This window comes from Symphodus melops (genome assembly GCF_947650265.1).
Source record: "Symphodus melops genome assembly, chromosome: 8".
Lineage (NCBI taxonomy): Eukaryota > Metazoa > Chordata > Actinopteri > Labriformes > Labridae > Symphodus > Symphodus melops.
The window spans coordinates 15,486,707-15,498,833 of NC_136698.1; the positions used below are offsets into that span (position 1 = coordinate 15,486,707).

Sequence of the window (12,127 nt, forward strand, 5' to 3'; positions counted from 1 at the left end):
GACAGGGATGTGAATTAACCGTTAGACCACACAACAATAAACGCCGCCAGAGCAGAGTACATCCAGGGACCATAGCCCAGTGTTTACTATGCAACAAAACAACCTTAAAACATGGAGAGAAAAAAAAAAAAGCTTTGAGAAATGGCGACTGATGGACTGATACGGCCGAAGCTCTTCTGACTTAGTGCTGCAACTAACAGTACTGAAAGCTCTGAGACTACAGACTGCTGGGTAATCTAATGATTATTTCATTTTCAATATTTTATCCATCCCAAAAGTTCAACACCATCCAGAGATTGTTTGATTAAACAGTCAATTATTTCACTATCCTAGGATAGACTTGTTTTGTTGTAGGCCGATCGCTGAATTCACTCAACGCCACAGTTTTGCTCCGTCTGACGGAACGCGCTCTGCCTCAGCGGGTCGCTTCTCGAGCGTGAGCGCAGCCCCCTTGTAGCTGTACAAATGGTGTCACAAGATCATGTGCAAACAGGATGTTGCTCACTTTGTCTTTCTGTGGATGGTTTGCTGGTCATTCTGTCCCTGTTTGGATGTAATGTTAAAAAAAAACAACAAAAAAACATGATCAAGAGTCTATATATTCTTTTTTATTTTGACATTGTCTACATGCTCTGTGTTTCTGTCTATGTCAACCTACTCTGTTCAGCTTGACTCATGCTTGCAGCATCTCATAGACGGTGCGTATTTTGAGACTGAACAGAGCCGATTGGCGCTGGTTTGTGAGGATTGACTGTGTAGAAGCAAACAGTGCTGTTACACACAGTGCTGATGGACCATGTGGAAAATGCATTTGGTTAGTCTTGCTATAAAACATGATGTAGAAGACTGGAGACATTGTACACTTTAGAATAGCAATCCAGCTCATCTAAATCCTTTTGACCTCAATAACATGAAATCCAAATCAAAAGGTAGAACGCCACCATAGTACATGTGTCAATTGGTCCATGGCTTCAAACTCCCAGGGCCTATCCAGGAACAGCAGACCTTTCATGGAGCCACACACCCTGCTCTACCCCTACAGTGTTAAACGCAGCACCAGTTTTAGCACTCCCACCCTATACCCTCTCCCTCCCCCAGCCCAGCACTGCTAACATAGTGCTACCCTCAGCCTGTTCATTTGAATGGGCTGCTGACATGTCACTATTCTCTGGGACCTGAGCCCAGAATGTTCCACAGAGCTAACCTTAGGGCCAGAGTGTGGGTCCCAAACGTGGATCAATGACAAGGCTGTAGATGTTTTCACACTCAGCCACCCAGCAACAGACTGAGGATCAGCTGGACGTAACATGGACACAGCCCGTGTTCAAACTCAATTCATGAACATTTTGTTAGTCAGAATTGTTTGCCGTCGGGCTGTCCTTTTTTAAATAGAGTATTATTAAAATAAAAATGTTGATAGAGTTAAACACTTCAGAACCCTCAAGAGTGTTTCAGACACCATTTGTGTGCAAAGGATGTCTTTTTACATTCTCCATCAACCTTTCACAAAAAACAAGCCTTCAAATGCCTGATAATTTAATCCTGAAAAATGCAATTTTGCAACAACGTTCTTGCTTCAGGAAACTTTGAATGTGCCTTTCGAAGCGTGAATTAAAAAAAAAAACATTTTAATTGCCATAACTCTTTATTTTGTGTCTCAGGTGTCACTGCAAGAGGATGTCTTTGTGTTTAGATGTACACAGGAATAGCTCTGTCTAAAGCCCTGGGATCATGGCTGTGGAACCCCACTTGGTGTTTAGTTGCATCACTGCCATGCCGATGTTCCACGGTGTCTAGGATTTCAGAGGTGGAAGGGCACTTTGTGCCATGTTCTCTGCAAGGGTGAAGTTGTACTGGGTGTCCCTACTCAGTGCTGCACTGCATCATTGTAGAGCATGTAAAAATATAGTTATAAATATCTGTGGCAGACGAGCATGAAAGGTGTTTTTTTGTTGTCGTCGTTGTTGGGTAAAGCACAAAGGTTTAATTGGCCCTACTTGTTGGGGTATTGACTGTAAATTGCTCCTCACAGCTATCAAGAAACCCTTTGAAGCCTTTACTGTTCTTAACCCTCTTCATGCTGGGCTACCTTTCATCTCGCTCTTTAAATGAAACTCCAGATGTCTGGTGTTTGCACACTTGCTTTGTTGTTGGGACAGGATACATGAAGAATGTCTCACACAAACAACTCACACACTGTACACTTCACTCATCGTTGGAACTACTCAGCAGCATACAATAAGTCATTAAAGCTAGTGTGGCTCGATGCATGCTGGGAGTCTGGATTATTTGTTTTCACATTTGTTGGTTGACGTGAAAATGGGATCTCAATGCATATTCGACTGATTAAATTAAATAAATAAAAGATATTCTGCAGAAAACCTGTACGGCATTCAGACTTGCCTGAAAATATCTAACTTTTAAAATGGAAATATTTACATGACGAGAGAACATTTTAGCTCTTGATGCCAGCATTAAAGCAGATTTCTAGAACGTGTAAAAATAACTTGCAAGATCTTTAGAAATCTGTATACCTAAAGGATGATTCAAATCAATAAAATGAACATTTTTAATCCACATAAGATTACTATCCACTATCAACAAACACGTCTCTCTCTGTCTCTATCCATTGTATATGTGATGTTCCTGTAGTGTTAAAAGTATTTCTGGGCTCTTTCATTTATTCCTGTAACTTAGCTGTCAAGCAGACGAAACAAGCGTCCTTTCAAAATAAAAAACATAAAATAAATGTACAGTAGGTGTAAGGCAGTTAAAAGCTGAATAAAAGCATTACATAATGACGCATTTAAAATCCAGGCGTTTCAATCGTGACTCCTTTACGTGACGTTGATGCATCACAACCCATTTCAAACACGTAGGGAGAGACTGTAGACTGGGAGGTTTGTTAATCGCTCGAAGATAACTCCTGATGGAGCAACTCGGCTGATAAGGTCAAAGCTACTGTACGCGTCACTTTTCCAACTTCAAACAGGAGTTTCAAAGTTCATCAATATCCATCCACACTCTGCGCTCACAAACGCTGACTTTCGGCAACACAACGCCAGACCACATTGCCGACGTACTCCAGCCTCATGGCTCTGTAGTAAAAGAGTCCAGGTGATAAACTGGCCTCCCTCATCACCCGATGTTTGGAGCTTTATGAAGCACACAATTAGACAAGGCAGATACTACTTAAATGTTTGACAGCGGATATCTAAGCAACAATGATAAAACCTTCCACTTTTCAAAATGACAGAAATTAGTCACCTCAGATCCCAATTGGCTAATTAAGTACTGTTAAAAGAAACAGTGATGCAACAGAGTGATAAACATGACCCTGTCCTCCCCGTTTTAAAGGGTTGCTGGCTTCAAATTCAAAAAAGACAAAACAATGACAATTCCCAGTTTCGGCACTATACGTCTCTTTGTGACATTTTCAGTTTAACACGGGGCATAATGTCACGATATGCAAATCATCAACTTCTCTTTTTAATTGCATTGTACACTAAATCCCAAACTTTCAATAAACAGGGTTGTAACTGAAAGGATGCAATGTGACTCTACGGAAGATCAGAGATTTTATTTGTTTATGGGAGTCAAATAGTTACAGGTGTATTCACCCTCATGCTAATTTTCTCCGGAGGCACACACAGAGTGGGATACAAAAACCCCAGATACAAAAACCCCTGTCATCATGAAAGTAAACCTGTTCCAGACACCAATTTTGACAAATCAAAATCATTTCACAGCTTCTCAATGAGTCAGCGACTTGAAAAGACAATAGACTGTGACAATCCTGAGGGACATCAGAGATTAGCTCAACGTAACACGCTCAGGTTTGCATTTGCATATATATTATTATATAACCATTGAATAGGAATTAGTAGTGTGTAATACCATCAAATATAAAGTAATGGAAGTTGTGAAGTGGCTGTGTGCGAAGCGAAAGTCCACAAATATGCTGATTTACTTTGTATTGTGGTTTCCAATGGTTATACAACTCACGACCTGGAACACAGTGGTACAAATGTATAACAGACTTTGAGCTTTCCACCCGTAGCTTGACATCACTAAAAAAAAAAAAAGAGGCTTTTGTAAACATGTTGAATGTTCTCTTATGGTATGGTGTATGATAGGCTGGTCTACATCTCAGATAGAAGAAGCGGTGTCACAAAAGAAGGAAGAAAGAAAACCTTGGAAGTACACTTGACAGAATTCATAGAAAACTCATGATGAATGTGATTTATAAGTGATTCCTTCAACATTTGGCCTCATATAAGTTTCATGAATTGATTCAGGCAGGAAGCCTGAGCATTGATTCATAACGATTTACTTTACAACTTCTGCTGTGTGATAGAAAAAAAGAAAAAGAAATAAATGCATCAATTCCTTCCTCAGACTCTAATTCACACCTCATATCCAAGCGTCACTAAGAAAGGACTGGCATAAAGCTCGTGTGTTGAACCAAAGAACAAACGCTGAATGGACTGGTGTGTTAAAAAATGACCAAACAGGTCAGAGAGTGTGCTCTGTGACAGCAGGTTGACACGGTCGCACATAGAACACCATGACATTTAGAGGGATATTTGGCATCAGCGGTTATGGTCATCTCTTGCAGCGTCCCGTGATCTGCTTAAACTGGGGAGTCAGCATTCCTTAAATAACCAAAAGTACAGGCGCAGGCTGACCAGCTTCAAGAAACTAAGTCTCCACCCAGTCTCCATTACTTCCCATACCATTCCCATAGGGGACCAGACAGGAGGTGAACTGCCACCAGGAACAAGAGCACAACTGACAGAGTGTAAACTGACCTCCTTAGTGAAGCCTGTCACCACAACCACTTCACTGAGGATGGCTCTGCACAGAAACCGGTTTAGATGGTTTTATTATCATGAAGTTTTAAGATGTCTAATAATACACAGTGTAAAGGGAATTTATGTTTCATTGATGAAAACAGAAAAAAAAAACCCACTTTAAACTAAAAAGGGGTTTGTCTGCCTGGGGAAGCCACTTATCAAAACACAATCATTCCTACTTTACTGTGATCTCCCCCCCCCCCCCCCCCCCATCTAAATTTAATAGTCAGAAGGATATACATACGAGCCACCTAGTCAGTGTACTTTCCATCTTTGAAAAATGCCAAGTTAGTTTCCTGTAAAAACGTCATAATTATTGTCACAACATAATTGTTGTCTTGCTTATCTGGTTCCGTAGGTCATAATGTTTATTTTTAAAATGCCCGTCAGTAAAAACAATATCTTACAAAAGAGTACGCTTAAAGCTTGCGTCATTATAATTATTCCAGGGCTTTAACTATCATTGCAACACAATGGATCATGAAACTCCAGATGGGTGCCACTACTGTGATGCATTACCTGCAACATACGAGAGTCATGCTTAAAGCTTTAATCAGTGACCCATGACCTCACCACAAGACACAAGTTGAGACTTGGGCTAACAAAAGGTTTTAACATGGCTAATCATGAACAGCTGCATTGACAGTGCATGGACACTTTGTATGTACAGTAAGCTTCACTTGAATGCAGTAAACAAGCTTAATCAGTTCGAACAATACTCTTGTTTTTTTTTCTTTTCATGAGTTCTGAATATTTCAGGCAACGACAAAAACAAGAAAACTGACAACCAACAAATACAATTTCCTCAAACTCTGTCTTCCCCGTCTTTGCTCTACTCCAAACAGTCATCCAGAGACAACTTTTATCAGTACGCTTCATGACCTTCAGCTCGATGACGATTAAGAAGCCATACTCATTTCCTTGCTAATGTCAGTTTATTAAAAAAAAGGTCTCTGTGGACTGCCAGTCCTGCAGCAGGACTTCCAGTTCACCCTTGTCCTTAGCTGCACCAAAAGAGGAACCAGCTGACAGTCACATCGCATCCAGGAAGTAGTCATTACACTTGTCAACTGGTAATGCATTATGCAGTTACAGACAGTACTAAGAAACAGTCAGAGTTAAAGTTTCCTCCAGCGAAGAAGAATGCAACGACTTTACAAAGACTGCCTGCAGTAGGACTGGGGAAATACACCCAGGTTTAAGATCAGTGTGTTTATGTGTTCATGTCGTTTATTGGGCTTTAAAATAAAATCCTTTTCACCTCATTTCTTTACAGGAAAAATGACTGAGCTATATATTGTGTATCGTCACTCAGCTCTAAATTATTGAGAGATGACTTTTAGTCCATACTGGCTAGTCTTACTGAAGCTGTGAATACTGTTGGAACTAGCCAGGGTCTACACTCTCTTGAAATAATTGAAATACTTCTATCATACAGAGGCCTAAAACAGTCTGAATTTAGCATCCTTGTGAACGTCGGGGTCTGCCAAGGTGATAAACTTTACAGTCAAACAATCACAAACCTGAGGAACATGCATTACACCCCAGATCACACCACATCTTCTAAACTGAAATGTGTGTGTCACTCTGTTGTTCTGCCTTTTCCTTTGCTCAGTTCCCACCTCACCCTTGATCTTGGGAGCCAGCCAGGGTTTGAATTATGAGGAAGCTGGCAGGGCTCAGCCTTTCTACAAGATACCCGAGCCAGAGTAGAAGCAGTCTGAGCTCAAGTTTGGGGTGGTGGCATGCCTGGTAATGATCCGCCTTTAATTTCATTAAAGCATAATCGAAAGCATACCACCAACCTTATATGTTAATAAAATGCTCGAAAGAAAGATAATTGGCTGACTGGGTGAAACTTTAAACAGCGGTTACTCTTTCAGCTCATTTAAAACAATTGTCATTTTTTCTGTTCACGGTAAGATTATTTTTACACACCGGCTTTAACATTTTCAATCAAGTAATATATTTTAGTGTTTAATTAAATAAAACCTGTTCTGTTAAAGTGTAGCAGTCCTTCTTTGATGAAAGATAATCAACACTTGCGGACGAGTTGCTGGACTGTGTTCATGGTTTAACGCTATGCTGCAATAAAAGATGGCCCACAGCTGAGATACCCTCCATTATCCTAATATAAGGTTGCGAAATAAGAAGTGCTATCTACCACAGGCTAAATGAAGAACAAACCGTAAACTCTTACTCAGCAGAAAAGAAGTAGCCCAGAGTTGGTGTTGACAGAAATATACGTCATGTAACAAACCTGAACACGTTTTTCTTAATAAAACAGACGTGGATCTTGTGTTAATCTGCGTTTATGCACAACGTTTTCTGTGTTAGTTCGAGGTGAAATGTATATTTGCACTACTGCTTGGTTGACTTGTAAGGCTGTCATTAAATTTCAGCTCATAGCTCTTGTGAGGGAAGCAGACGCTCGTTTGCTCGAAGTGTTCACGTTTATACAGCTAATATCCTTCAGACGAGCAGCACACTGCATGATCCCTTTCAGCCAGAGAAGTGGTTCCATGTATGCTCCTCATTTGACGATGTGAAGACAGAGTGAGACGAGGCCACAATAAGAGCGGTTAAAGTCATGCAAACAGTGCCCTGTATCACTGATGTCTGTTTGATGCTTAAAGCTGATTAAGAATAGATTTTAGAATTAAAAAAAAGGAACAGTCAAAATATAGTACGGCCTGTTCATGCTGCTCTAAAATGTTACCACAAACCAGGCTCACACTGTACAACGTGCACACACATGATTATTACACAATGGCCAAGAAGTGGTCACACCATGAGTAAGGGCTTTAACAGAGAAAAGGTGATACAGTAAGCATATATTGAGCAATACAGCTTCATTGTAACTGTAAAACACAACGTCTCCTTTATGCTCCATGAGCAAGCACACTGTGCCATAAAACAAACACACAGGGGTCTCTGTTTAGATGTTCTTGTCAATGTTTGAACAGTTTAATGTTATGAAGCATAAACCATAAACAACGTGAAAAAAAAACATGTTTTTGTAGAAATGGAAGAATGGGGCGTAAGATGGGGGGAAATGATGCTTCTTTAGGCGAGTCCTGCCCAATATAACTCTGAAGAGATCATGACTACTAATAAAAAAAAGTAATGAAAATGGACATGCATTGGCAGGAGTTAAGCGGGGTACACACTTCCAAAGATTATCTTGAGGGATTCTCCCGCGGTGTCAGGTGTGTAAAGAGTGATTTTAATCTCCCAGATTTGCTCAGAAGACGGTCGAGGCCGCCCTGATTTGAAATCGGAAAAAATTCAGCGAGTTCAACATTTACAATAAGAAATCCTGTTGTGTCGGGATAACGCGGATAGACAGTGGATTATTTCGGGGGACAAAACAATAGCCAATGGTGAAGCAAGCTAATGGAAGCAGGAAGCACAACAAACATTACCATTGTGACAACAGCAAACGTAAAGCATCGAGTTAGATGGATGCTATGAATTCAGGACCAACTTGGTGTTTTCTGGCAACGCCACAACATTTGTACAAACGTGTCCTTAAAACAAATCATTGTAATTGTTGTTTTTTTTCCCTAAACTTGTTGTCTTTAAACTGTTTTAATCATGACGTGTGCTGCTGCCTTCGAGGTCAGGTCACCCATGTGAAAGAGATCTTGATCTCAATGGGTTAATTACCTGGTTAAATAAAAAATAAATATAAAAAAACAAAAAAAACATCACAATCCAACACACAAGGAGCTGGACAAGACCTTTTCCGTAATGGATGTAACAGCTACATTTGTTAACTCTTAGGTCACGTTTGAGCATGTTTAGATAGTCCACACTCTGGTAGTGGGTGAATGAATGCGTTAACATGGTCAACTTTTAACCGTAACACCTTCGTGGACTTTTTTTGTTTCAAGTGATGTACTGTAAATGGTGTCCTGTGTGCTGTTTAAGTATTGCGAGTGACCCAAACTTAGTTCTTCATAAAATATACCGTCAATTGCATGTTACAAAAAAACAACATTTGACGACGGAAATTACAGCGCACAAGTTCAAACAAAGATTGCGATCCAGGATCCTGGTCAGTACGGACAGGAATTAAACTATTCATTGAAAAACAACTCAATGTACTTCAAGTGTTGGGCACAACTTTGGCATTTAATGTAGAACAAAAAAAATACACTCCTCATAATAAGTTTGGGATATTGTGTATTAGGGTGATAGACATCTCATTTTGTGTTTTCCATGTGATGGTCTCACTGTGTACAGTGCACCTTACAGACTGGGGCCAATATAAAACAATACAAAAAGACAACCTTTTTCAATGTGGCATTAATTTCAACATACTGGGGATATAAAAAGCTGGTATTGTCAGTAAGTCATTCCCAGTTCTTCATTCAAGCAGCCGTGAACACATGACGTCACTTAACGGACGAGCAGCTCCACCTGGCCATAGTGCGCCTTCAGGTCGGTAGCAGGCAGTCAGATGTTGCTTGTGAACTTGGTGTGTCTCAAAGTGTCATCAGCAGACTTGCAGCAAGACACAGAACTACTGGCAGTGTTTGTGACAGACCCACGAGTGGAGCCCCCCCAGAATTGGCACAGCTCGACTTCAGGAAGTCAGAGTGCCTCATATGGTATGGTCAGTAATGTCCCCTGACCTGAACCTCATAGAGCACGTCTGGGACCAGCTGAAGCAGCGACTTGATGCTGGTGCTCCACCCCCATGTGACCTGGCAGAACCGTGTGTAGCACTTGTGGAGAAGTGGAACGCGTCGCCTCAGAACAACATCATGAGGATAGTTAGGAGCATGAGACGTCGCTGTTAAGCTGTCATTGCGGCAAACGGTGAAAACACCCGCCACTGACTGTCAATTTAGGTTATTTGGGGCTCTTTGTTATCCTCTAAATTGTTGGGGTAATAAATATTACACTCATTAAAATGGTGCTTCTTCTCATTCAAAAGGAAACTATTACTAAATTCATTAAAATTCAGACCAAATAGGAAAAGCACTCGCGTAAATAACAATATCCCAAACTTAATGCTCCATCTACCGCTGTAGACTTTTAGTATAAAGGGGGGCATTAGGAACTATAACAACTATGAGACATTACTTTAGCAAATGTTTTGATTTTTGGGCTAGATTGACTGGCCTACCTCCAGCCCTTTGTGCTTTTCACGTGACAGAGTTATGAATAGGGATTACAAAAAGCATTATCACTCCTTTAGGGGGTCAAGCGGTGAAACGCGTACATGCACAGTTCATTTCCAGTTGCTATACTGTGGAGGTTAGATTATAGATATACTGTATATACAGTATAATTACTTTTTTTCCCCCGCAGCTGTTTGATAACTGCATTTGAGGGATTAACAAATGTGTATAGACATCTATCTACAGATCAAACAAAGATCTAAAATATATATTTTTTTACTCCCCAACATCGATATCGGCCCACAAAATCCCACATGAATTGACCCCTACCATTATTTTCTGACAAATACCAAAAGCACAAACATGACAATGTTTAAAAGCATGTACCAACAACAAACAGAAAATGACTTCCAAAAACATATGGCAAAATCTGACAACCGTCACCGCTGCTCAAAAACACAGTACAGAAGTAAAGAAATAGTTCAGACTGAAAAATAAAATAGAGATACTAAAATAAGCAATAACAAGTAGCAGGTGGAATAATAAGATATGTACCAGTGCAAATGTTTTAGAGATGGAACATAAAACTTCCATCAAAAGCAAAGGTCCTTTAAAAACTTCAAAAAGGTTAATTAGCAATACTTTTAAAAGTCAAAGGTTTTTGCTCTATAAATGTAAAACTTCTCCAGTGTGTCATACATTGGGTCTACAGCTGGTAGTCTATCAGGCCCTCAGCCTTGCACACAGAAACAGAAGCTGGAGATACGGCCCTGTCCTGCTGGCCTACAAGGTTTTCCCTGTCAAATATTTATAGAAGCTGAAACGCTAGATGGCCATCAACAAACTCAGGCTATATACACCAGAAGCTAAAAGAAGCACCAGGAGCAGGACACAGGTTTAGATGATTAGAGGCAGAATTTCACCTTTCTTCCTCAACAAGGACAAACTATGTTAAAATGTGAAAAACAACTTCGACGCACCTCTGAAGCGATCAAATGAACATGAGCCTTTGGTGACAGTGAGGGGGGGTTGGGAGAGGAGATGGACATCTTGAACACGAATACTGGGTACTTTTCCAAACTATTCACGATGTTGTCATTCATTTTTCGTCTAAAAGAGGGGATTTTTGAAAGTTAACAACCGATAAAGACTGCAGGCAGGGCTTATACTCACACTATGGTGGTCGTTAACAGTAAATGATCATAGCTGCTGGCTAGTTCAGCTAGCAAGGTTTGCCAGATTTTTTTTTGACAGCTCAACAAACTTTCTGGAAACATCTGTACACACAACAAAAGTTAAAGTCATATTTTTTGTTTGACATTTTTAAAGGCCGTTATGGCCATTTGTTGAGGCACTGTTTCAAACAGAGCTGAGTTTAAACTGTTGCGCAAACATCCCCCTAAAAAATGAAATAAGTACCAAAGGCTCGGTCTGCAGTAAGCTCAATGACCGACTCACGACGTGTAACGCTCGGGGGCTGAGTCTGGGTGTAGCTACCTTACATCCACCAGCAGACAGCCCGGCCAGCTGGGAGCAGTTGGTCGCTGAAGTAGACACTTTTTAAACCAAACTAAGCAGGAGCCTCACTGTGTCATGGTGCTGTCTGAGTATCACAGCATGAAGCAGCAGACTGACCTCACTCCGCCTGTCACTGACGCCCCGCACACACACACACATCACATTACATCTAAAATAAAAAATGTCGCGGAACTGGAATACAGGACATTTACCTTGCTGCTCTGGTAGCCTTCAAACGCTTTCAGTGCGCTGTCAGTGAGTTTCACATGGAACACGGAGACATTGCTGCCGTTGCTGACTCTTCCACAGGACAGTCCGTAGCACTGCTCCTCCTTCAGCGCCGCCATCTTGCTACCGTTCCCACCACGCGCACGGACGCACTCTGTCGTAAAGCGAGATCTCCCGTTGCTTTTCAATGAATATTCAATGACCGGTCACTGATGATGAAGTCATTCAGCAGTCAGGAAAGCATTCTGGAGCCACATATACTTTAGAAAAACTAACCTGCACAAAAGTAGACACTTTATTATTTAATATACAATCCGTTAAATTACTGTTGATGGGACGTTAAAAGAAAATAATGATTTTTAAAACTCAATTTTTAACTTCGCCTACTCTGAC

The 12,127-nt window shown here is 40.7% G+C and overlaps 1 protein-coding gene across 1 annotated transcript in view; it reads right to left on the minus strand.

Moving 5' to 3' along the window:
- The window catches only part of ell (elongation factor RNA polymerase II), a 34,310-nt gene extending 22,281 nt beyond the window's left edge, over window positions 1-12,029 (minus strand). Inside the window, exon 1 of the mRNA XM_079350862.1 lies at window positions 11,719-12,029. Within this exon, the coding sequence (XP_079206988.1) occupies window positions 11,719-11,853 (135 nt within the window). The 5' untranslated portion in view covers window positions 11,854-12,029. The remainder of the gene's footprint in view (window positions 1-11,718) is intronic.
- Between the last annotated feature and the right edge of the window lie 98 nt (window positions 12,030-12,127).